Source organism: Aspergillus thermomutatus (assembly GCF_002237265.1).
Source record: "Aspergillus thermomutatus strain HMR AF 39 chromosome Unknown NODE_149, whole genome shotgun sequence".
Classification (NCBI taxonomy): Eukaryota; Fungi; Ascomycota; class Eurotiomycetes; order Eurotiales; family Aspergillaceae; genus Aspergillus; species Aspergillus thermomutatus.
The window spans coordinates 40,306-63,536 of record NW_020798198.1 but is presented as its reverse complement, the minus strand read 5'-3'; the positions used below and the strand labels follow the sequence as shown (position 1 = coordinate 63,536).

At 50.7% G+C, this 23,231-nt stretch overlaps 7 protein-coding genes across 7 annotated transcripts; 3 read left to right on the top strand and 4 right to left on the bottom strand.

The window, feature by feature from the left end:
• Positions 1–125: 125 nt before the first annotated feature.
• Positions 126–1,148, bottom strand: RPL20A (60S ribosomal eL20 domain-containing protein; the record flags this gene model as incomplete). The annotated part of the gene is made up of 5 exons (XM_026760191.1): positions 126–284; positions 345–521; positions 596–760; positions 805–1,055; positions 1,145–1,148. 5 exons carry the CDS (start codon positions 1,146–1,148, stop codon positions 126–128), a joined length of 756 nt encoding a protein of 251 aa, XP_026612937.1.
• A 463-nt stretch (positions 1,149–1,611) lies between these two features.
• Positions 1,612–3,249, top strand: csn12 (the record flags this gene model as incomplete). The annotated part of the gene is made up of 6 exons (XM_026760054.1): positions 1,612–2,183; positions 2,240–2,312; positions 2,361–2,513; positions 2,574–2,635; positions 2,686–3,106; positions 3,163–3,249. 6 exons carry the CDS (start codon positions 1,612–1,614, stop codon positions 3,247–3,249), a joined length of 1,368 nt encoding a protein of 455 aa, XP_026612936.1.
• Positions 3,250–3,970: 721 nt separating this feature from the next.
• On the bottom strand, positions 3,971–7,477 carry CDV56_106165 (ubiquitin-protein ligase RMD5; the record flags this gene model as incomplete). Its single annotated transcript, XM_026759784.1, has 6 exons — positions 3,971–4,009; positions 4,072–4,345; positions 4,423–4,910; positions 6,338–7,096; positions 7,153–7,280; positions 7,357–7,477. 6 exons carry the CDS (start codon positions 7,475–7,477, stop codon positions 3,971–3,973), a joined length of 1,809 nt encoding a protein of 602 aa, XP_026612935.1.
• Positions 7,478–9,457: 1,980 nt separating this feature from the next.
• CDV56_105866 (putative Sin3 complex subunit (Stb2)) lies at positions 9,458–11,926 on the top strand (the record flags this gene model as incomplete). The annotated part of the gene is made up of 1 exon (XM_026759485.1): positions 9,458–11,926. One exon carries the CDS (start codon positions 9,458–9,460, stop codon positions 11,924–11,926), a length of 2,469 nt encoding a protein of 822 aa, XP_026612934.1.
• A 431-nt stretch (positions 11,927–12,357) lies between these two features.
• On the bottom strand, positions 12,358–12,746 carry TIM10 (Tim10/DDP family zinc finger protein; the record flags this gene model as incomplete). The annotated part of the gene is made up of 2 exons (XM_026759430.1): positions 12,358–12,541; positions 12,649–12,746. The coding sequence occupies 2 exons, from the start codon at positions 12,744–12,746 to the stop codon at positions 12,358–12,360; spliced, it is 282 nt and encodes a 93-aa protein (XP_026612933.1).
• A 1,040-nt stretch (positions 12,747–13,786) lies between these two features.
• On the top strand, positions 13,787–15,195 carry CDV56_105634 (putative lysyl-tRNA synthetase; the record flags this gene model as incomplete). Its single annotated transcript, XM_026759253.1, has 3 exons — positions 13,787–13,871; positions 13,933–14,358; positions 14,426–15,195. The coding sequence occupies 3 exons, from the start codon at positions 13,787–13,789 to the stop codon at positions 15,193–15,195; spliced, it is 1,281 nt and encodes a 426-aa protein (XP_026612932.1).
• A 3,640-nt stretch (positions 15,196–18,835) lies between these two features.
• On the bottom strand, positions 18,836–22,409 carry CDV56_105064 (uncharacterized protein; the record flags this gene model as incomplete). Its single annotated transcript, XM_026758683.1, has 3 exons — positions 18,836–19,418; positions 21,912–22,020; positions 22,310–22,409. The coding sequence occupies 3 exons, from the start codon at positions 22,407–22,409 to the stop codon at positions 18,836–18,838; spliced, it is 792 nt and encodes a 263-aa protein (XP_026612931.1).
• Between the last annotated feature and the right edge of the window lie 822 nt (positions 22,410–23,231).

The following is a 23,231-nucleotide window of genomic DNA, read 5'->3' as shown; positions in this document are numbered from 1 at the left end:
TCCCATCTTCTGGGCGGTAGATACACGCCTTGTTCTCCGCGTGATCCGTGTCCTTCTTGCACGCTATGGCCATAACATAGTCATTGATCCGCACACTCCATCTCCCATAGCCCAAAACGTCATATCTAAGCGAAGGTAGAGGGTCTCGAGTAGGCGAAGACCTTCTTGCCAGCAGGCTTGGCGGAGCGGTGGGGGAGAGGGAACTTGAGGTTCTTCTGGAGGAGCTGCTTGATGTAGGGGCGGCGGATGGTGTCGGCCTTCTCGATCTCGACAACCTTGAGGATCTGCATGCAGTTCGTTAGATCTCAAGAGGACCATTTGCTCGCGAATGGGCTTCAACATACGTGGATGGAGCCGAAGCGGGCACGGTGACGAGCAGCCATGTCCTGGTAGAGGGCCTCAACAGCCTCGGTTCTGCTCATTTCACGGAACTCCTTGTACATGTTGTGGGTACCGGAGCGAGAGTCGTAGCGGAGCCAGATACCGAAGTTCTTGACCTTGAGAGGGCGCTTCTCGCTGATCTAGCGAACAAGAAAAGAGACAAAGTCAGTCGACCTCATCTTGACCGAAGAAACCTTTCCCATAGTAGACATACCACGTTGAGGCTGACGATCTCACCGTTGGCCTTCTTGACCTTACGGAGCTGGGTCAAGAAGTACCAGAAGCGCGACTTGGCCACAACGGTGTTGGGCGCGAAGATGCGCATGCGGTACAGCTTGGGCGTGGGGTTAGCCTCGGTGGGCAGGTGACGCCCGATGACCTGGTACTCGGTGAGACGCCCTGTGAGACACACCAGTCAGTGACTGTTCCTTCAAGTATATCCGAATCGAATAGAAAAGCGTCTTTGATCGTTGCATTGATTTCCGCGCGAACGTCATGGTTGATGGCGCGCTTGTTCAGCCCTGAATCTGGAAAAATTTCGACAATGTGCGACCGGAGTTCAACTCCACCTCCTTCTTCAATGAACAGTCTCATTCCATCTTTCCAAAAGATCTCGCGCACTTCCCTCTCTCTGTCGGCGTATCCTCCATTGTCATTGTCGTCCAGGACCCATTCTTCGAAAATATGTCATTCGACGTCCGCGGGAAACCATTGCAACCGATCGGGGAAATTTTCGTGTCATCGAGGGAAAAAAATCACTCACCCATCTGGAAATCCAATTAGTATCAAATGCAAACGACAAAAAGACAGGTAACGAGGGTGGTGCTTACTTTTGTCGACTCTGTTGTGGTTGACTGTCGAGATAGGTGTGCCGGCTGGTCTGGTCGAAAATGAGGATTTGTGAAACTTGTTGAGTTAGGGCTGCCGCCCTTCGCCTAAGCGACCAGGCGGTTGGGGCTTGACTCGGACGCTATACCTGATTTGGACGCTCAGCCACAGCGGCTGATAAGGGCCTCAGGAATCCACGGCAGCCCGCGTTGTTCCCCACTTTCCCCCCAATCATGTTCGCGTTTGTCGATGAAGGAGGCAGGAATGGATGATGACACCAGAGCCTAGGTAGACTAGCTTCATGATTAGTCCAGGTTGTTTGTTGAAGATATTTCTGTTACTGTCAGAGCACTGACGCTTCGACACGAAAATCTAGGACTCTGGTTAAACACGCAGTCTGCCATGGCGTCTGTCTTTACAGACTTCAAGGAAGGCCAGAAGAACGGGTCTGGTCCTCGTTTGGCGGCAGCTCTGACACCCATCGCAACCTCCGAATGCCCCGATCGCTTGCTGTCCTTCTACAACTTTTCTGACTCTGAACATATTTCGGCGGATCTGCGCTATTCACTTTTCCAAGCAAATGGCCTGAAGCTCCCAAAGCAAGAGCAGAATGGCTGGGTGGACATCTTCTCAGCGTATTGGAAGGCTGTAGGGGAGATCATCAAATTCGAGGAGTATAACCCGTCGGCCAGCTGGGCCAAGGTTTTTGATGCTTGGAAAAATGTAGCAAATACTCTCATCAGGGGCTACACGAATTTCGGACTTCAAGCATGGACAGTGCCGTGTCTCTATGTGGTTGGGAAATACTTGAGGGTTTTTGCGATCAAAGCAGACGCTGAGGTTTCCTCTCAAGGAGCCGTGGCTTTTGGTGACCGGTTCCAAGATGATGTCGCTGCAGATTTCGAGAAGAGTGCGAAACTCGAGGAGGCTGCCCGGATAATCAATCGGATGTTTACACTTTGTCTGAGCGACAGGTTTGTAGTTGCTCTAGCCCTCCGCTCTTTTCGCAAATTGCTGAGTACAATTCAAGGACACCGATCGAAGAATCCCGGAAATGGGGTATCTACAACACCACAAATCTTTTGTTCAAGACATACTTTAAGGTACGAATGAAGCCCGTTCCGTTGCTGAACGTCGGCTGACAAACCTAGCTCAACTCAGTCGGACTCTCAAAGAACCTTCTTCGTGCTCTTAGTGCTTCGTCCGCCGATCTCCCTGAGCTGGAAGCTTTCCCCAAGTCCCACATAGTCACGTTCAAGTACTATGTTGGTGTTATTCACTTTCTAGATGAAAATTACGCGGAGGTAAGACGATCTTGGGTTTTTTAATTAATATTAAAGGCTGATTCCGATGGCCTTCCACAGGCGGAAGAACATCTGGCGTGTGCGTGGAAAATGTGCCACAAGAGTGCATTCAAAAATCGAGAGTCAGTGAACCTTAAGCGCATGTCTCTATGCTCTCGCTAACTTTTAGTAGGCTGATCCTCACATATCTTGTTCCCTGCCACCTCGTCACAACCCATACTCTACCATCCCAAAAACTTCTCGCACCCTTTCCCAGATTGGAGAAACTATTCCGCCCCTTGTGCGAATGCATACGAAAGGGAGATCTGGTTGGATTTGACACAGCCATGTCCGCCGGAGAAGAGGAATTTGTCAAGAGACGCATCTATCTGCCGCTCGAACGAGGACGCGATATTGCTCTGCGAAATCTATTCCGGAAGGTTTTCATCGCTGGAGGGTTCGAAGAACCCAAGGACGGCCAGCCTCCGATTCGCCGAACCCGTGTTCCTGTGGCTGAGTTCGCAGCAGCGCTGAGGATTGGCACACATGCAGATGACAGGTCTCGGGTAGATATTGATGAGGTCGAATGCCTATTGTCTAACCTCATATACAAGGTATGTTTTTCTTATTCATTACATGGAGCGAGCACAGACTGATTGACTGTTGCTAGGGGCTCATGAAGGGTTACATTGCCCGGGAGCGTGGTATGGTTGTATTGAGTAAGGGCGGTACGGCCTTTCCAGGAACAGGCGTTTAGACCTCCACTTCGCCATTCAACCCTACGATTTGAAGCTGAGCTTGAGCCAGAGCCGGGCCTACACTCGAAATTTGAGGTCGCCCAACATATGATCTCAAAATCACGGCCTCCAAGTGCAATTATCACGACTCTTCAGGTGATTTCATACGCATTGCCAGCGAAGAAAGCCTTGAGCTGTTTATATGCAGCCTAATTCGCCATGATACCCTTTTATGATGCATGAATAGCCATCTGGATGCGACACAACACGCTCTCATCCACAACTAGGTAGCTTTACATACCGATAACAGACTGGTCACCTCGAGGAAGAGGTGCATGTCAACCAGGTTGCACTTCCTACCTCACTGCCTCCCTGCTTCTCGCATGGTCCAACTGGATCGTTCGGTAAGCGACATACATCAGCGGAAGACAGTTTTATGCCGAAGACTGCACCATCATTGTATAAATTACATATGAGATTATGAAAACAGCGTCTATCCATAATACGTGTATTCCAGAATCCTCGCATGCACAAATGAGAACACATTGATTGCGAGGTGAGAAGAAGGGTACTGCATTATTTCCGCTTTTGAGGGGCAAGACATGAAACAGAGTTACTGTACAGTGTGGCCTTGCAGGCGCGACAAACAAATCGAAAATAGCGAAGGGTATAGTAGAAAGGCGCAACAAACAGTCTGAACCTGAAATGGAGTAATAAGTCGACGGACATCTGGATGTGGAACTAAGCAAGAGAAGATTGAGCAGTGGATGTGAGGTCATCCTAAGCGAAGGACGAAAGTCAGCTCCATTCATACAAAAGAGCCCAGAGAGGACAATACACACCATATGATTGCACATCGCGACAAACAAATCGAAGAATAACTTTCCTCCCTTCTCCATCTCCATTTGCATGGTCCCGCTCCGCTTGAACGTCGACCGGCTCCGGATAATCAGCGCCAGATAATGAGCGCGCAGTTTGGACTCGTTATCTGAGGTGTTGGCGTAGGCGTAGCGAGCACTGGTCAGGATGGTACTGCACTGGATACCGGAGTGGAGACCCTGTTTCCGTAAGGCAAGGCGTTTCAGGGGCTCGAGACCGTACTTTTGCGCTGCACAGCTGTTCGAGGAGCAATGTTAGTCACTAGTCTGGGCTTGTGTGTGTATATTGCCTCGCGGTTTCCAAAGCAGACGTACTAAACGGCTGTATCCCTCAGGATCACCGAACCAGTTGCCTGGTGGAAAATGGTCGCATTGGTGGTTTGTCCGTCTGTGTCGAAGCCGGTGTTCTCGAGCTCCCACGTATCGCGGTGCCTGTTGTAGATGGCCCGGGGCGTGTAGTCGCCCTTGTAGAGGTATTCGAGAATGCACGATAGGATCTCGGGCTGTTCATCGGGCAGGGTGATGCGCTTGTGAGGCAATTCTGGCGAGTGCGCCCGGCAGCAGGCGGCTGCGAAGAAAGGGGATGTGCAGAGGGTGTCCTCGTGGGCGGCGAAGAGGCGCTGTTCTGGGCCAACGGAGATGGTGACTATCGATGTACTCGACGAGCTGGCGGCGGGAGGTTGTCGTTCGTTAGCATTCAACCGCCTGCGCGACGATTTGCGCGATGGAAAGGATGGTGGTCTTACTTCTTGTCTGGGGAGCTGTCGGGTCTTTGGCGTCTTTCGAGCCGTCGCGATGGAGTACTAGGAGAGTCGCGGATGGGCTTCCTCACTCGCTGGGTCGCTTTTCCAGCGCGATATCTCGAGGACAAGCTATCGGTGGGACTCTGAGACGGACGTTTGATGGAAAGCATGTTTTGACTGCTGTGCTGTTGGGTTAACATCTTCAAGACGGGCTGAGCTACTCAATTGAGCTGAGAGCAAACGGTATGTTCTCAGGGGTTGATGGAATAAAGCTGCAATTACTTGGTCAATGGTGAGACAGCTGGCCGTATGCTTGTATCTGTACCTGCGTCTATCAGTACGACGGCCAAAGGGGGTGATACTGTCGCAACAGCCGACGAACAGAGCAACAAGGCCAGAAGCTGAACCAGTGTTGGAAACTGGTTTCTTTTATGTCCTTTGAGCTTCCGAGTCATTCAGACATCTATAAATTATTTGGAGTACACCCGTCAACATTGTTGGCGCTTCCTTTGTGCATCTATCACAAAATGTTCCAGTTCACTGCAGGCGCGTAAAGACAGGTAAGGTATTTCACGCGTAAAGTGGTTTTTAATGCATCGCCAAATCATCGCGCAGTCACGGGATTTTCGCTGTCCAATTAGATGTCAGAAATAGTCAAAGGATGGGTGGGGCACTCGGATCGCCTCGGAAAACACGTTTGATTCCTTGATTAAGACAATATTAATAGGAAAGTTGATACATCCTCCTTCAGAGCAAGCATTATCCTGGCCTAGATTAGGTACTTTCCCTGATAATGAGTGGTTACTGGGTGAAACAGACAAATACCACATTATCTACCAGGTGGCTATTCAATTGCTCAAAGTCGAAGCTGGATAACACCGTCCCATATGTGGGGCAGACCTTTAAAGGAATGTCTTGGGCATCCTGGGAGCCGATATGCAGGGGCTTGCAGTTAGTCTTAAACCAAGAGTAGGATTATCTAGAGAATATACGCATATATGACTTCCCGCATGCCCTTATGACCTCGACACCGAAAACGCCGCCATCCTTACACAGTTGAGTAGCAGAAAAGAAACAAAGAAAATCCGGATTCCCAAGACCCAATCCCGTTCTCCATCAAGCCGATTCTTTCCTCCAGGCGGAAAGGGATGCAGGAATCTTACACCAGTTATGTTTGATGAACCCCTATTCTTCATAGGAAGACCTTTCTTGCCTCTCGGGGATGGCTCTCATTGGGACAATAAGGACACTTGAATCTTGTGCCTTTGCAAAGTCGTTTCAACGACTCTTCTGCAATAACATGACCGCAAGGCATCATCATTGGGGGGTTCTCGTCTGTGCTTTGTTCCTTGGAGACTGGACAGACGAAGATCGAATGGAAGAGGTAAGAGGGTGGAAGTGGGATTTCGACCTGAATAAAGTATGTCAATTAAAATCAAATCCGTAGACAAGATAGCGGTGACGCGGACGGCTGCGACTCGACTCACCGGAAGTTCGTTTTGTGTGGTCCACTCTGTCCTCTTTGCTTTCATAATTGTCTGCAATTTCAACAAAGTGGGTAGCGCTATCGCACCAGCAGTAGCTGCTATGTATAATGGTGAATCGGCAGATAAACCCAGCAGTGAGCAGAACTCCCGAGTGAAAGACTGCGCCACATCAGACCATGCCGACGGATTGTCGAAAATAGTTCGATAAGGCGACTCTTGGAGGTTTGGAGAAAAGGCCATCGCCCCCATCAGCTGCTGAATCTCCACCAAGTACCTGGGGAGAAAAAGATGGAATTCACGCCTGGCGTACTCCAATGCAGCTTGTGGACCCGCGACAACAGGGCCTTGTCCGCCATGAAAGAGCCAGACGAACTGTAACCGGCACAGTTCGAATTCAAGATTACTGCCTCTTGCCTCCAGAGCTTCTTTGTTGTCCCTTGACCACTGAATAGCCGGAAGCAAGTTGTTGTTCTCCTTCATCTCATGTAGTATGTAATACATCGTGGCGAATTGTTTCCGCACTTCGCTCGAAGGAACTTCGTCGATATCGAGAAGAGTCGTGGCGTCGTCTGGGCCATCCGTATCCATATCGTTCTCTTGCCTCGAAGCTTTCGTTTCGGCTATTTCGGAAAGGAATGCTGCGGCTACAGAGAACTGTCCCTCTCGTAACAGGTGCATCGCAATTGCGCGGTTGATGAGATGCTCTTGAGACGATAAAGCATCGTGCTCGGTACTCGGAAGTGGTTTGTCTTTGAAGAGCTACACAGTGTCAGCTTGAGAGTACCAGATGTGCTGGTATAACTCGGAGACAAGACCTTATCTAGTGCTTTGCTGTACTTGTTCAGACCGCTGTGGTGTTCCTTGAGGCTGTCATTGATCGAGTCGAATGATGACTTGACGGAAGTCTGGAGCTTTGCTAGGGTTATGGATGCTTGATCTGGATCTGTACAATGATCAGTCAATGAACGCCGCCAAGCGATCAAAAGGGTCGCGAAACCGACGGAGGAAGAGGAACGAACCAGAGGCGATCGAGTCCCGCGCTGCTTGAAGTAGATCGATCGTGTCTTGCACATTTTTAATATTCTGAGAAGCCTTAAGCCTCTTAGCGAGCCGTTCATGCTCCTTCCGAACAAGGTCCATGGCGGCTCTGGGGTGACTCGGAGATGGTGCTTGAAGCGGAGTAGGGTGATTTCCGCTATTCTAGCACCACAATAGCGATAGCCATATGGATGACTCGGATAGCGCCCAGCTGATGATTTTGGGCGATTTAAGGGCAGTCTCTGAGAGGGCAGACTCAAAAATCAAGACCGACAGGTGAGGTGGAGGTGAGTGAGTTTCGATAAGCTCTCGGCGACCGACTGTTCCATTACGACATGGGACATCACGTGTTGTCAAATAATGCTCTTTTACCCCTCTTTCGAGGTATCATCTGGATAGGTGTTGGTATGATGCTGCGGGGGTTCAGGAAGTGAGTCAAGTGAATCTGAGACTGATGCTGTTTATTCATAATAATTAGAGTAGTCTACGACTCACATCGAAACAATGGACGCTACGCTAGAGCATTTCCTATATTCCGACTAGTAAAGTAGATAGTACTCCGTACCGATGCAAAATGGCCCCATGCGGAGTGGTGGTAGTCAGTCCACTTTATCTACTCCGTAACGGCGTAATGCATAGCAATAAAGACAACTTCGAACTTCTTACAAGGATGAGAAAGCAGAAAAGGCTCGCTCTTCCACATATTCCCATCATGAACTAGAGTCCATATGGGGTCTTCTGTCGCAAAGACCTCACCTACTCTACCATTATTGTAATTCCTTTCTCTGTACATGATCGTGAATATTCTATTGCTTACATAAAATGCTTGGTAACCAAGGACAGGGAAGTAATACAGCCAATCATATTCGCTGCCAATTAAGGGAAAAGCCTCGCTTGCGCTAGCGCAAGTGGTGGGTCTTGGCAGAGGTATATAACCTGGCTGCTCTCCCTTCTCTTTAGACTTTTTTTTCTTTTCTTCTCCATCCTGGTGCACGGGTTTTACACGTGTCAGTGAGGAGACATCCGAGACCGTGTTTTTGCTAGTTGAAAACTACCTAGTTGACCGCTTCAGCCGGTCTTCGGATCGGCTGGGAATTTTTGAAAAAAAAAAAAGTTGCCCTGACTCCAATTGTTCTTGGTGTCAGTTTGCGAGTTTTCTGCCTGTCAGATGCTCGAGAACATCGGTCTTCTTTTCATCACTGTTTGCTTCCCTTGCGGAGGCCTGTGGAGAAGAGACTTACCGACTAGTTTCTGAGTGATCTCTGTCCTGAGTCGAGAATTAGAAGACACGGGGCCTCTGGGATTTTGTACAGCGTACGGAGTATATGTATGGATATTTTGTCGGCGATACTGGCTGAACACGTCGCTGGCCAGTCGCCACGCCTCATGGACTGGGTGCTAGGCTGTCTTTTCTTGCGTTCAAACAAGATGAATATGAGCTTCTCATCCTTTTCTTTAGCGTGGAGTATTGAGTAGTGAAAGATGCGATTCCTCCAGAATGTTTATCATTTTCATAGGCAGCACAATTTCTACTTTAGCAGTTTAGCTACCTTAGTAGGTACCTACCTTAGTATCAGGGGCACCCGTTGTCTGTAGCCGACTCACCGCTTCCAGAATGCTGTGACGTCGCTGTTTGGTTGCGGTCAACTGTCTTTCTGGCCCCTACCTTACTCTCCCAGCTCCGCATTTGAGCTGCTCTTCTGACGATGTTACGGCTGAGGTTCTATATACTTTTCTTTTTGAGATTATAGATGCTCAGGATCTCCGGATATGTCAAGTTCCTTCCTTACGTGGCCAACAAAGCTAGGAGACCCCAGGAGGGTCAACATTTCATCCCCTCATTTCTGAGCTAGGTCTCAGGACTTCGAACACGTCACATCAATTATTATTGATCTGAGAACAGCAGCAAGCAGCTCTGGATATGACAGACTTTCTACCACTAATGCGATAGCTATCACGCTTTACAAAATGCCACCAGCTGTTACCAACGCACAGGCTGCGCCTCCTGTGGCGAACCAACGTGATTCTACGAAACATTCAATCAACGCGCACGAGAGCCCCTCCTCACATACGAACGGACTCATGGAGGCATCGTCGCCGCACGGTCATCAGAAACTTGTGTTCACCGATCCTGTAGCCCTTCGGTATCTGGAGGAGGACCCTGCGACAATCGTGCTGCATCGACGCCTCATACTGCAGGGTTACGAGATATACATTGTTGAGCAATGGGCTTGTTCAAGGATACACCCGACATTTGTGATTACGACTTACACGGGCGATCCTTCGCACAAGGTCTTGGTTGGAGTCCTCAGCGTGCCAACGGACGAAAACACCTGGTCCCCGCGCTTGAAACTGTACTTCAACGCCGTCACACAATGCCAAGCGCGAACGAAAGACACACCTCTGGGCACCGTCATGGTCACTGACCTGAGCTCGTTTCCATCTGCGCTCACCGTCATCCCAGTCCCCGATGGTGACATACTCCGACACAAGGAGGATTTTATCGTGAATGAAAACCTGAAGCGGCTCTCCTGCGCCGGCCGGGCCGGCTTAAAGCTACAGCCCCCTGCACCTGCGACCGTGGCAAAGTTTTACCAACTCTATCGGACGAGTGAGCGAGTACCCGTGTATAGTGCTGTAGTAGAGCTCGTCAAACAATGCCAGATTGCGCTCACAATGTTTGGCCTCTTGGCACCCGAATACGCGGACGGCCTGCTTTGCGATGTCACCGAGACCGCAATCCACGATTGGTGGACCGAGTTTGGGATTGACTTGTACAACATAGAACCAAGTGACGGCGTACTGGGCCCGACGACCGTAGCTGCTCTGCTGGGCACGTTCATGGGAGCTCGAAATCGACTTCACGCCTTTGGTGCGCCAGTTGGGAAGGACGCCTTCGATACACGCAGTCTCAAGAGGGCAATTGAGAGCTTTCAGAAGTCGCAGAAGATGGAACGGACACGCAGACTGGATCGGCAAACTCTCGATCGGCTTCACCGGGCAACTGCAAAGGCGGCAAATGCAGAAGGTTGGACTGACGCTGTAAAGTCAACGATGGCCGAATTGAGTGGACATGGGGGTGAGATGGTCATGGGTATGGTACGGGGCCGGGAAAAGGGTGGTATTGCTGATATTGAGACCCTGGAGCTGGAGAATTTTGCATCGCTAATTACTGGTGAGAGAGCAAAGTGGCTGTGGAGGGGGAAACCACGTAAGAGTGGACTGGGTGATGGCTTCGCTCATGATCCGCCTGCTGCGGAGATGATGTTCACCAAGGATGAACAGAACAACTATGTGTGGACAAGCCGGAAACGCCATTCGCACGAAGATCTGGCTGGTGACCGATCCTTGCAAGGCTCAGACCGTCCGTGGAGGCAGCCTGAAATGGCGAGCGCCCTGGACGAAAAGGATCAGAACTTGGGTCGCATAGTTCGGAGGGGTGTCAGTGGCAAGGTGTCAGACGCACGAATCGGATTTGGCAGGTTCAAAGAAGCAGTTGGACTGCCCGGCCTTCGATCTCAGCACCACAAGCAGACGAAAGACGGGGCAGAGTTGGTTGGTGATGCGGCTTACATGCCAGCTATCGAAAGCGATACGGAGATGCCTGTGCTAAGAACAGAGGCTGATGGTAACCTGACCGATGAGGAAAGCATTCCTGAGCCTCACGATCAGGCACAGGTTGTTGCAGCAAAGGCAGAGCCATCAGCGAGAACTGGTGGTCCGACAGTCTCCGAATTGAAACCTCCGAAAATCACCGTTGATTCTCCGCGAGATAATGAGGAAACCGAGTCAGCACGAAAACCCTCGACAAGTCACCCGCAAGAGGACGAATCATATCTAGGGCGCTCCAGGACACGATCGACCGACGCATCTGTTAATCAGGACGAAACGTCTCGATTCGATCTGATGTTATTGCGCCGATCGCAGAGTTGCATAGAACTCACCACGACAGCTGACTCGGAGCGTCGAAGCAATGGTTGGCCTCGCCACCTGTCCTTCAGTATTGTTGAAGACGTCGTACTTGGCTGGGAAAGCCTGGGAGGCCGAGAAGCACTGCAGCCTAAGCCAGACGCCACTCTAGAGCAAGCCGTTGCTCTTGAGAATACGCTGGCCTCTGACGCCCGAATATTTAGCTCCAGAATCGAGGAGCTGACCCAGCGCACAGTTCCTTGGGTGGAAGGACAGGTGAACTCGGTGGATGAATTGAACCGGAAACTTTATGAGTCACACGAGAAGATCAATTCGATCTACCTAGACCAGGCTGAGAAATATCAGCAAATGAGGGAACGCTCCAGTGATTTGCTGACGGAGGAGCACGCCTACCTTGTTGATACCATGAAACGCGTCGAGTTGATGGGAGCCAAGCTGGACTATGAGCTCAATGTCCTCGAGTCCAAAGTCGAGGATGTGGAGAGTGGCCTCGGGGAATTCGAGCGACATGTGTTGGAGCTTGAAACAAGGATGAAAGGACTGATCAAGAGCGAGGAAGAGAAGCAGAGCAATTCATGGTTGTCGTGGTTGGGGAGATTTGTTGGAATGTCTTCGAAGTAATATGTCTCGATCTTTCATGCCTTTCGTGTTAAGCGTGATATCCCTGTATTTTTATATACCAATTCTAGTGTACATAGTGTGAAATAGAGGCTCGGTGTCCATATCAGACGCACTGCAAAAGTCGGGCACAAAGACAGTGATGCTCGAGAACCCGTCCAGAGTGCCACCATAATAGACAAAGTCCGCCAGGACCGAGTGACTTCTCGTACCCTATTGAGTAAGAGTCTTCATCGTGAAGTCACGATGGATACCATCCTGAATCCATGCGATCGCAAGCAAGCAAAACGTTGAGAGAATCCACGCCCAGCATGAAAGTATGACCTCACCGGCAACACAGGACGAGGTTGTAAGAACATCGATTCCTAAATCATGTCGATGCGTGCAACATGCCCTTCTAGAGAAGACTAGCGAGTAATGCCTGCGTATTTTTCTTACATGCCGAATCCAGCACCGCCCTGCTTCTGGGCCGCCTCGCCCTGCATCTTCTCACTGACCTTGATGTTGACTTCGAAGAACTTGGAGACACAGCGGTCGAGGCAGACTGACTCGCCCTTGTTCAGGTCGCCTTCGCGGTAGTCGTTGGGAATGCACTTCTTGTAGCAGGACTCGGTGAGACTGAGATTGAGTATAACGTTAGTTGGGGTATGAAATGCGGGAGGAGAGTAAGGCAGGATCCTGTCTCGGGCGCTAGTAGAGGTAAGGAGGAGACTGATGCGTCTTACCGGTTGAACATATCGGAGACCATCTCGACCTCTGTCTCTGCGGCAGCGATCTTCTCTGCCGAGGACATCTTGGGGGGACCGCCGAAGAGGAAAGACATGATGATGGTATTTTATGGGAGGGAGCTTGACCGAGTTATGTGATCAGGTATCTGAGAAGCGGTTAGCAATCACCAATAGCTGTCCGACCAGGAGGCAAGCTTGTTTACTGACTATGTAGAAAGTTGAGTCTGGTGATGAAAGGTAGCTCAAATAATTGAAACCGATGAGATATGATATTGCGGTCCGGACGGAGTTTCCTGCTATGAGGCCGGGAGCTAAGACCGTCTGTTCCCACCGCCTTCCATAAATTCTTTGACCTTCTCGTGTCCATTGCAATTTTCTTCTCTTTTTTCCATCTTTAACATGATGTGACTGTGTAGCTTTTCTCTATAAAATGCACTCAATTCGCCCCCGGTGGGCTTCACAATTGTGCTCGAAGAGTTCTCGATTTAGGTAAGAAGCTTATTTTCTTCTTTTTCGATTATGTTCCCATCAATTGAATGATGAGACAAACATTCCTTACCAGAACCGCTGCAGATGATGCTTGTTTCAAGCAATTGATCGCACCGGAGTCATTTTTTTACCTGATTCAATGGCCCATTCATATTTTTATTTTCCGAGGAGAAATTGTATTACTTGGGTTGATCGGCTAATTCGAGCAAACTTTCAGTGCAGGACTGCCGTTTACTTCCAGTAACAATCGTACTTCTCACATAGCAGATAGTTTACTTGGAACAATCAAACCGGTCTCAGCATCATCTATACGTACAAGGCATAGCAGCAGCGCAGCCTCCCCCGATAAAGCATTCAGACACCGGCTTGAGGAGGTCAAAAATGCTTGCGCTGACCCATATCCCCGTCTCCCAAGTGACAACCGGTCGCTGAGCTGTGCGGCATTTCGTGATCGATATAGCCACCTTACAAGCAATCAAACAGTAGAAGATGACACTGTCGTTGTTAATGGTAGGTTGCCGCCTGTTCTGGCCCTACTCGGTTGTCCTCTGTACTTAGATTTGTAGGAAGAATACGTGCCTATAGACTGGCCGGGAGCAAATTGATATTCTTCGATATCTTCCAGGATGGGCACAAGGTCCAAATTATGTGCAACCTTCGCAAACTGGACGGAGTAGCTCCCGATGCTTTCAAGAGATTCTACCGCCTCCTTCGTCGCGGCGATGCTTTCTGTATGTCGTGCCATATAGCCATCTCCAGTATCACTACCCGAGACTGAACGATCTTCCATAGCCGTAACAGGGAAACCTCACCGCACAGGAACCGGGGAGCTCACTGTTCTTGCAACTGAGCTTCCTCGGCTGCTATCGCCTTGCCTGCACGATGTCCCCGTCGACGCCGAGGAGCATGAGACATCTCCCTACCCTCGCCATGTCCAGTTCCTTGCCGACAAGAAGGCGGCAGATATCATCCGAGCGCGATCAGCTATCATTCAATTTCTGCGCCAGTTCTTTCTCGACAGATCGTTTATGGAGGTCAGCACTCCCATCATTGGCTCGGTAGCCGGTGGAGCGATGGCCCGTCCGTTTCAAACGTCTGCCACCGAGTTTCCCGATAGGCAGCTGTGTCTGAGAATCGCGCCAGAGCTATGGCTGAAGCGCTTAGTGGTCGGCGGATTTGACAAAGTGTTCGAGATCGGCCCATCGTTTCGGAATGAAGGTAAGTCAAGATGGATGCTTGATCGTGGTTCGAAGTTTTGAAATAAGTGACTGACATGTCGGGACAGGGCTGGACAAAACGCATAATCCTGAATTTACAACATGTGAATTCTACCATGCATACGCCAACCTGGAAGATCTAATGTCCATCACGGAGAACCTCCTATCAGGCATGGCGGCACATATTCAGAAGTTCAACAAGAACGCCAGTCTGAACCCCCCAACGGTCGACTTCTCGGCTCCCTTCCATCGAATAGACTTTACCACCGGCATTGAAGGCAAGATCGGTCGCAAACTCCCCGACCTCACCACCCCAGATGCCCTAGACCAAGTCAAGCAGCTGTTCAAAGACCTTTCCCTCACTATTCCCGAGCACGCCACTCTCCCCCGTCTCCTGGACGAGCTCTGCAGCACCTACATTGAACCCGAATGCATCAACCCGACCTTCATCATGAACCCTCCTGAGTGTCTCTCCCCACTGTCAAAGTCCTTCATCCACCCCGCCAATCAGCAGCGTGTCGCGGCGCGCGCGGAGCTCTTCATCGACGGACGAGAGATCGTTAACACCTATGAAGAGGAGAACTCTCCCTTTGAGCAAAGACGGAAATTCGAGGATCAAGTACGCTACAATAAGGGCACAGATGAGCCGGCGGAGGTTGATGAGAGCTACCTTGAAGCTTTGGAGTGGGGTCTACCTTCTACCGGTGGCTGGGGCTGTGGCATCGATCGCCTCTGTATGCTCTTCACGGGCGCTAAGAGGATCGGAGATGTCCTTCCTTTTGGGAATCTTCGGGCCGTAACCCGTCGTCATGATGGTCTTCCGAGGACTATCGATTGAGCGACTTTGAGAATGGCTGTATGATACTTTTCTGTTCAGATACCTGTACTATATTACGACTGCAGAACATGCAATTCGTTCACCTTCCATCTTCATGTATAACATGTTTTAGATCCGTGCATCTGGTTCCTTTGCCCAGTTACCTAAAACAGTCAGGGGTGAGGCACGTGGAATATATCCATCGAACCCTCGCACTATTCGAAGGCTCTACCTAATTTGCGATCACCGTTATCCCATCTGGTCGCGCAAAAATATTTCCTCGAACCTGATGATAAGAGGGCCACCGTTGACTTCTGCGTGACTGTTTCGATTTCTCGTTACGACAATCTCCTGTTCACGCAACGCAGAAAGGCCATGATTGCGTAAAGACTGGCTGGTGCCGTTGGTCGAAATGGCAATGCTAGGAACCCACTTCTCAAAGATGATTTTGAACGCCCGCCTTTCGACAGAGATGAGGATAACCTATCTAGTAGCATGTCACTCTAGCTCCCGCACCGGGTCCAGCAACTGGATGCACGGGCTCCCCTCTTTGTTATCGGGAACTTGGCAATACGCTGCACGCCATCGATTGCGCCCCGACGATCGGGAATGGGATTCATTGCGAAAAGTTGTTTGTCAACTGTAGCTTTGAACAAGCTCGTGAGAGTCTCATCTGCAATCCGGGCATCTTGATCATCAAGAGCCTGGTCAGAAAGTTGTATGAGAATTTGGCGGACTTCAGGGGTCTATGGCGATCGGACATAAGGAATTCAAATTCCTTTGCACTGACGCCTGAAAACCCCATAACTTCACGGCCGGTGTGTAGGCTGTCTTGGAGGGCATTGTCATCAAAAATTAACAAACCTCACTCGCATTGCGGGCTCTATGGCTGAGAGACCGGTCCGTGATACCGCTGTCGCTGCATCATCATAAGAACAGAACCAGCGAAAACCCGCCAAGGGCAACGGTCACAGCTATTCTGTCAACCCATAAGCCTCGGGTTGACAAAACCCATCATTCGATGCTCAGTGGATCATCATACATCTCAGCAGCAGCGATGCGTGCTGTGAGCTGCTGGAAAAAGTCCGTTGCGTCTGGTGTCGAAGCCATGGAGCTCAACAATTGCAATCGACCTAATTTTTTGGTATTTGCCCCATTCTTCTTGGTCTGCGGAGGAGGAGTTTAGTCAGAACTGGTATTACCATTTCCAGGTATACCAACCATCACTGGGCTGAGCGTCGGAACTATTAAATACTACCTAGTAAAGAATAGTCTGGAGTAATAACTAACAATCTCGCCAGTAAGTGGCCAAAATATAAGGCTTTTATCATCCTAGTGGCCCTCACAGTCACAGATCTGTTTGTTACTACTCGTCGCCACCAGGCCCAACCCACATCCTGCGGATATGTCGTGGTTAAGGGCATCATGTTCCGATAGTCAGTCGTCGTCCTCCACCAGAAGTCAGAGAACCCCGGTCGCCACGGTCGACACTTTCTGCGATGGCAGCCGCCATTGTATCCGCCTCGTCGTCCGCCACACGGGAGTAGTCGTCGAGGGTCGGGCTGAATGACAGATGGCACAGGAGGCGCATGATGCAGGTGGCCCTGGCGGTGAATGACAGTCATGGCCGGTGAGGACGTGTATCTTCGGCGGTGCTGATCCGCAGACGTGAGACGTGGTGTCCGAGCATCTTGACTGATGGGTATACAAAGTGACATTTGATGAAGGACAGGGCGATGCTGGACTGTTGGAGTAGGGCGAGGATCACCTTGATCAGGTCTTTGTCCCGGCTGTATATGATGATGTCGTCAATATAGACCAGGAGAAATGTCGGCATTATTCTGATCAACAACGTCTCTGTTACGCTGTTGTAGTTGATCCTGAACACAACATGAGCACAATCAGCAAGGAATATATGTAGATATGATTTGACAATGTAACTTACCTGGCGTTCGAGATTTCGATTTCTTCGTGCTTCTCTATGGAGTACAAAGTCCCATAGTACTGGGACAGTGCCCTTTTCCATTCGTGCCTGGAAATCATTAAATCCAGGTCAGAGAGGGGCATGGCCATACTGGCGCAGCCACTATCATAGCATACATCCAGAGTAAATGGCTGGCCGGTCCCCTTAACCAAATTGGCAGTGGCATGTTCCTGGCCGATATGCCACAAGGTCCCATGGGCTGACCCTGGGCGTCTCTTCGTGTAGTGCGCAAAGAGACGTGCTCCTTAATGTCCGACATAGAGGTGATGACAGCCCAGTTGGGTCCAAATCCTTCAGTGTCCTGGGGTCCACATACCTGGCCTGGACGCCCGTTTCGCTTCCTACGTTGAAATGCTTCTTTAATCTAGCATGGCGGAATGTAGCGAAGTTGGCTAAGAGCCTAAGGTTGCGGCATAGTAGAATGCTGGTTTAGTTGTTCTAGAGCTCCATGCACTACCAGGGGAGCTTCAGTGATATGGACTGGCGCATCATCGCTTCCCTTGGACATAACCACCTTCTGAATCACCTCAGGTACCTTTTTCACTGGATCTCCTCGTGTCGGACGGCTGATTGACACCCACTTCTCAATAGTGATTGCTTTCTTTCTCTTCTGCACAGAAATGGTGAGGACAGTCCGATAGTTTGTACTTCTCCCTCAGAAGCATTCAACCACCACCGGGCATCGCTGGCCAGTTTGCTATGGATTTCCGAGGAGGCGCTCTCTATCAGTACTGAGGGCCATCGATTAGAGCGGCCGGCCGGGAGCTGCACATGATTGGGCTTCTAGTAAAGTGCCTCTTCTTCTGAGGACAGTTCACAACGTACTGAGAACGGGTGCCGTTGTGGGAATGGCTCGACATGTTCCGAGATGTGAGTAGACACAAAAGTATTAGAGTGTATCATCGGCATTGGCACTGATTCTGAGTACCAGTCGCAAATGCAGCTATGGCCCAGAAACATGGTACGCCACGGTACATGTTCCGGTATAGGCCAAACCCATCAATGAAGAGCTGGTATGGTATTGAGATGCACTTCCGCTTGTGAAGAGTATCGACCAGGTACTGTGGCCGCATCCATGCAGAGTCTCAAGGACTAGCGGGAATGATTCGTTGATCTCCTCGAGATGTGGGAGACCATGGACCACATCCGTCTCATCCCCGTAGTAGCGTACGGAGGACGCCTTTACGGCACCCAGGAAGAACTGGAGCGACGCCGTCGGCGGTACGTATTGATTTCTAGTTCGCCCCGAATTGGCGAAGCTAAGTTCATAGGTCGGATAGCTGTCATGTCTCTGTCCACCACGCGTCGAATGAGAAACTTGCCCGAAGGCCGCGCAGCAAAGGCGCAAAAGACGAACAAACAAACACAAGCTCAACCCCGGGGGGGGGGAGCGCCTAGATTCTGTATCACAATTAGTCACAGACTACCCGAGCAAAAGACGCAGACTTACCCGGCGAAATGATAAAACTAAAGACAAAAAGAAACAGGAACCATAACGCCGTATGTCGGGAAGATCGAAGCAACTACTCTATGTCAATGCCCTCTGCTTCATGGATCAGCGACTAGGTCGCGTCCTGTCCGTCATCAGCTTCCTCGGGCAAAGCGAAATAGATCAACGAAACACACAAGACCTAGAGACCATCAAGCTTCGAGGCCATCTCCGCCCAATATGCAAGTTCAGAATCCTCCTCGTCGCCGGAACCCGCGAAGAAACACGGCCAACAGAGCCAAAAAGAAGCCGGCAGGAGCAGATGCAGCCACAGGCGTTGCAGGGGCCGGGGCCGGAGCACTCCCACGGGGCAGCGGGCCGCCGTCAGCGCGGACCCGAGCTTTGAAGGCCCGGGCCGCGGCGACGACGGCCGCTAGGGACGCAGCCTTGGTGGTGGCGGGGGCGCGATCGGCGGCACAGGACAAGAGCACAACGCGGTATGCCAGCGGCAGAGCTGCAGCAGGGAACTGCCAGAGAGCAAAGTTAGCAGATGCGTCGAGCAAGAAACGCGGAAAACCAACGCACTGAAAGACAAGACTGGTGCATCCCCGCGCAACGGGAGCACTTCCCCTCTGTCGGGGAGTATCCCGAGCAGGGAGGGAGCACCCCTGTTGCGCGGTATGTCGGTGCTTGAAGGCACTGATAGCAGAACAACGCAGGCGCAACAGGGCGAGCGACGGTGCGCGGAGGGGGCGGCACTTGAACAGCAAGGGCACCGCCCCGCCGGCCACGGGTGGCACGGCGAGCAGAAGCGTTTTTGCGAGGCGTTTTCTATACGCAGTGTTAAGAATGCGTTCACATCACAGCAATGGCAATAAGTGCAGTGATGTATCCAATCCGTAACATTGAGAGATTAGTATCCAACTTAGTTTCTAGGCATCCCAGGAAACAGGAGTGCTGGCCATATCTTGTGGTTGTGAAGTATCTGACTCCCTGGATATCCTTAGACTCTGGCTTGCATCTGTTCTGTTGTTGCTGCCAATTGACTTCTTCAAGACAAAGTCTCAATTCGACCTTGCAGTTCCGAGGGTGCATCCATTGTCATCTGTGTCAAAGTTCTTCCACATGGCAACGGCTCACTCCAAGGAACTGGTGCTTCGACTATCAGCGAGCTCAATACACCGCAGGAAGCAGGGAAGAAGAGGGACAGAGATGCAGTGGCCGCGAGGTATCGGAATATGCGTTCCCTGCGGTAAACTGTTGAGGTCCTGGATTCTTCATTCCTCGCTTAGTGTAGACCGAATTGTGTTGGCTGCATTAGCTGGGTTTCCTCCATTGGCTGTGTTTCCTGGGCTCCGTGCTCCTGTGCTCTTTGAATCACTATTGCTGCTGTCTCCATGCTAGGGACTGCTAGTGGTTGCTGCTATTTCACCATCACTTCTCTTCTACCTCTTTGAAAGGCCTTTCCCTTGACTCCATCACCTAGACCATCTATCAGGTTGCTGCATGGGTTCGCTTAAAGCCAATTGAAATCAGGAATCATGCATGAGATTGTACCATTCACGAGGTGATTGAGATTTACCTGCGCTCGGAGTGAGGGACCTGATCGCAAGTGTGAGAACTCGCTGAGAGGAGAGCTTCCTAGGAAATGAACTATTTTCAGGCGAGTATGGTTCGTAAGTCCAAGGGCCATGGATCACTGCATCTTTGCTGTTATATTGGCCGAGTTACCCTGGTCCGTGACTAGTCCATGACGGCCAGGCGACGGGCTAGCAGCCCTTGATACTGCTATTCTGACTGGTTGTAACTCGTACTTGATGGGCACAACGAAGAAACGAGGGGAGGGAATAAGTGATAAGAGAACATATGTTCCACAGACAAGTTAGCTCTAGGAGTACCCTAAAGCGCAGGCTGCAAAGTGAATTTACTCACCTAGCGTAAGCTTCACGTCCCACATTTCTTTAACCGACATGTTCTCTGTCAATGGACAGATTGTACAGATGGACAGCTCTCAGGGTATGGTCACAGGCTCGGCCAATATGTCCACAAGCTACGATGCAATCACATCATCTTTGTATTTCACATGCCGACTGTATCCACAAGGGCAAAGGACTTCAAGCTTTCAGTCAAGTCCCTAAATCTCGGGATTTCGAAGGTGAGCTAGTACACCACGGAGCAGCGCCCGAACTGATCCAAGGACTATCTTACCAAATTGATCTGGCTTGGTGGAGTGGATCGAGACTTATCCTTAGAGAAGTTCTTAGAGTTAGGCCATTGACCATCTCATGAAAGAGTTGTGCCACGTTAGCCACCAGCAGGGCATGGAAACTAGACAATGCCTGTCATCCCGTCAGCGTCGAGGTGTACGCAAGTTAAATATGAGAGTAGCGACAAACCAAGTGATCCCTAAGTCGAAGAAGAGCCCGAGCCGACACTGTTGTCGTCCATGTACTGCGCGAGTTGTGATAACGTGCAAGCTCAAAGGACACCAAAAGTTGTGAATGTTCTTTGATCAGCAAGAACAGGCAATGCAGTGATTCTGAGCGTCCAATCTCAAGGACGACCGGTGGCGTTGCTCTTCTTCTGTTGCTAAAGATTGGCACCCATGTTGCGTCAGGTTGTTTCGCGTACGGGCGGTCCCTGTGGCAGCTCCGACACGGTGGAGTCGTCTAGGTTCTGAAAGAGGCAAACAGCCCCCAGCGCCTGCCTGGCGGTTATCAAAGATGACTCCAGACATCTCATTTGCAGATTCGCCATTGTCAATTGGCGACGACACACCCGCAACAGTCGAGTCTTGAGCGTCCAGGCTTGTCCACATACGGAGTATGCGGGAAGTCCTGCGCAGACATCAGAATGCAGCTAAGGTAAGACTTCTGGTGGCCTACCCTCATGTCCTGGGACAATGAGACTTTTCAAGACGCTCATCGTGAGGACACAATTGCTGTTATGTTCAAGAGCAGACTCACTCATACAACGAATCAGATTCCACCATTCAGAATTCGATCACGCCCGTCATTCCTGCCGGGAACTCAGAATGAGTACACGTCGAGTATCCGAAATGACGAGACCAGCCCTCGCTCGGCTGAGGACGACATTTTGGAGCTGATAATTTGTTAAAAAAGGGAACCCAAAGGCAGTTGTAAAGGATCGCTTAGTCAAGTTCACTCCACGAACATAGTTCGCACTGCATGCAGACACAAAAGGGACCACAGAGGGTGCCGCTTGACCCAATCCTGTCTATCAGAAATTCACTGTACGCACGGTATGATTTGTGCACCCCCCCGCGAACCTCTCTTGATATGTGTGATGCGCTCATAAGCATACCGGTTGGCCCTGCGGACTGCCGTGTCCCACTGCATGTTCTGCGCCAGTGAGGCCACATTCCTTGCATAGTGGTGTCCAGTGTGGACACGAGTTAGATGCTTGGCGACCTCTGCGCCCCATCAGTTCTCCACTGTCACCCAGGCTCCCTTCGTTCGCGCAGCAGTCTTTGCCGCGGTCTTGGCCACCTCCTCAACCTCCACCCAGCCGTCTTTCGTGAATGGCCGCTCCACTTTCTTCGTCTGCCCGATTTCAAGCGTCTTAGCAAGACCCTTGACTGGTATAGAAATATAATACCACTAGGCTAAAAAGGTGTCCGGACGATGTACTCGTCAGTCTAGGGCTTCATATCCATAATCATAGTGGTATCTTATTCCAACAACTGGCGTCATGAAGCATACCACCAAAACACCGGCTGAGTCTGCCCGTGACGCTTCGCTCGAACAAGATCCACAGGGCATTGCCTTGTGTTGCCAGTGCATTCTTCTCAGCTTCTGACATTTTGGCTTTGAAGGCGACTTTGGTGGCGGGACCTCGAGGATCGCGGTCATGCGAAATGTATGCTATGAAGACTCGTGTGGCGTTCCGAGCATGTCCAGTAGTGAAGGATCGAGAGCAAAACGAACAGAACGTTGGTATTTGCATGAGCAGTTCCAGCAGTCTCTATTCAAAACGGCGCTATAGAGACTCAGGGCCGATTTTCGCCTGCTCTTGCGTACTCGAATGCGTAAGTACATAGTTACTTCTCTGTGCTTGAACGGCTAAGAAGGGCGTATGACGACGAAGGTAGTCAGATACACACGACACCGGACGGGCAGGTGAAGAGGATTGCTTGAGCATACGGGCAACAGCTCACTCGGGGCACCGGTCCCTGGAACGCATACTTGCGCATCATGCCCGCAACACTTTGTCATATGACATATTGGGCACAAACACGGCTTGCTCACAAGATAAGCAGGACAGACGTCGCTGATTTCAAGTGAGGCGGCATCTGCATATCTTTGAGATAGGTACGCAGTTGACGTAGAATGGTGTAATGTCTTTGTCAGGTTTTGCATTGAGGCGCGCGTGCTACTGAACAAGTGATGGTGAATATCGATGTTTCTCACTACCACTTAGCTTGACCTCGAACAAGGAGCGAGTGGACATATATGGATTTCACTCGACATAGACACTGAGTCTGTCCATGGGGTTTCAAGGTCTCCATGGCCAGCTCCGGGGTCGTAGTTGAGACGTTCCTGAACGGGCCAGGGTGTAGTATTCTGCGTCTCCCCTGACGGTGTTTGTCCCAACCTCGGTCGGGGATGTGCATGTTCGGCTCGG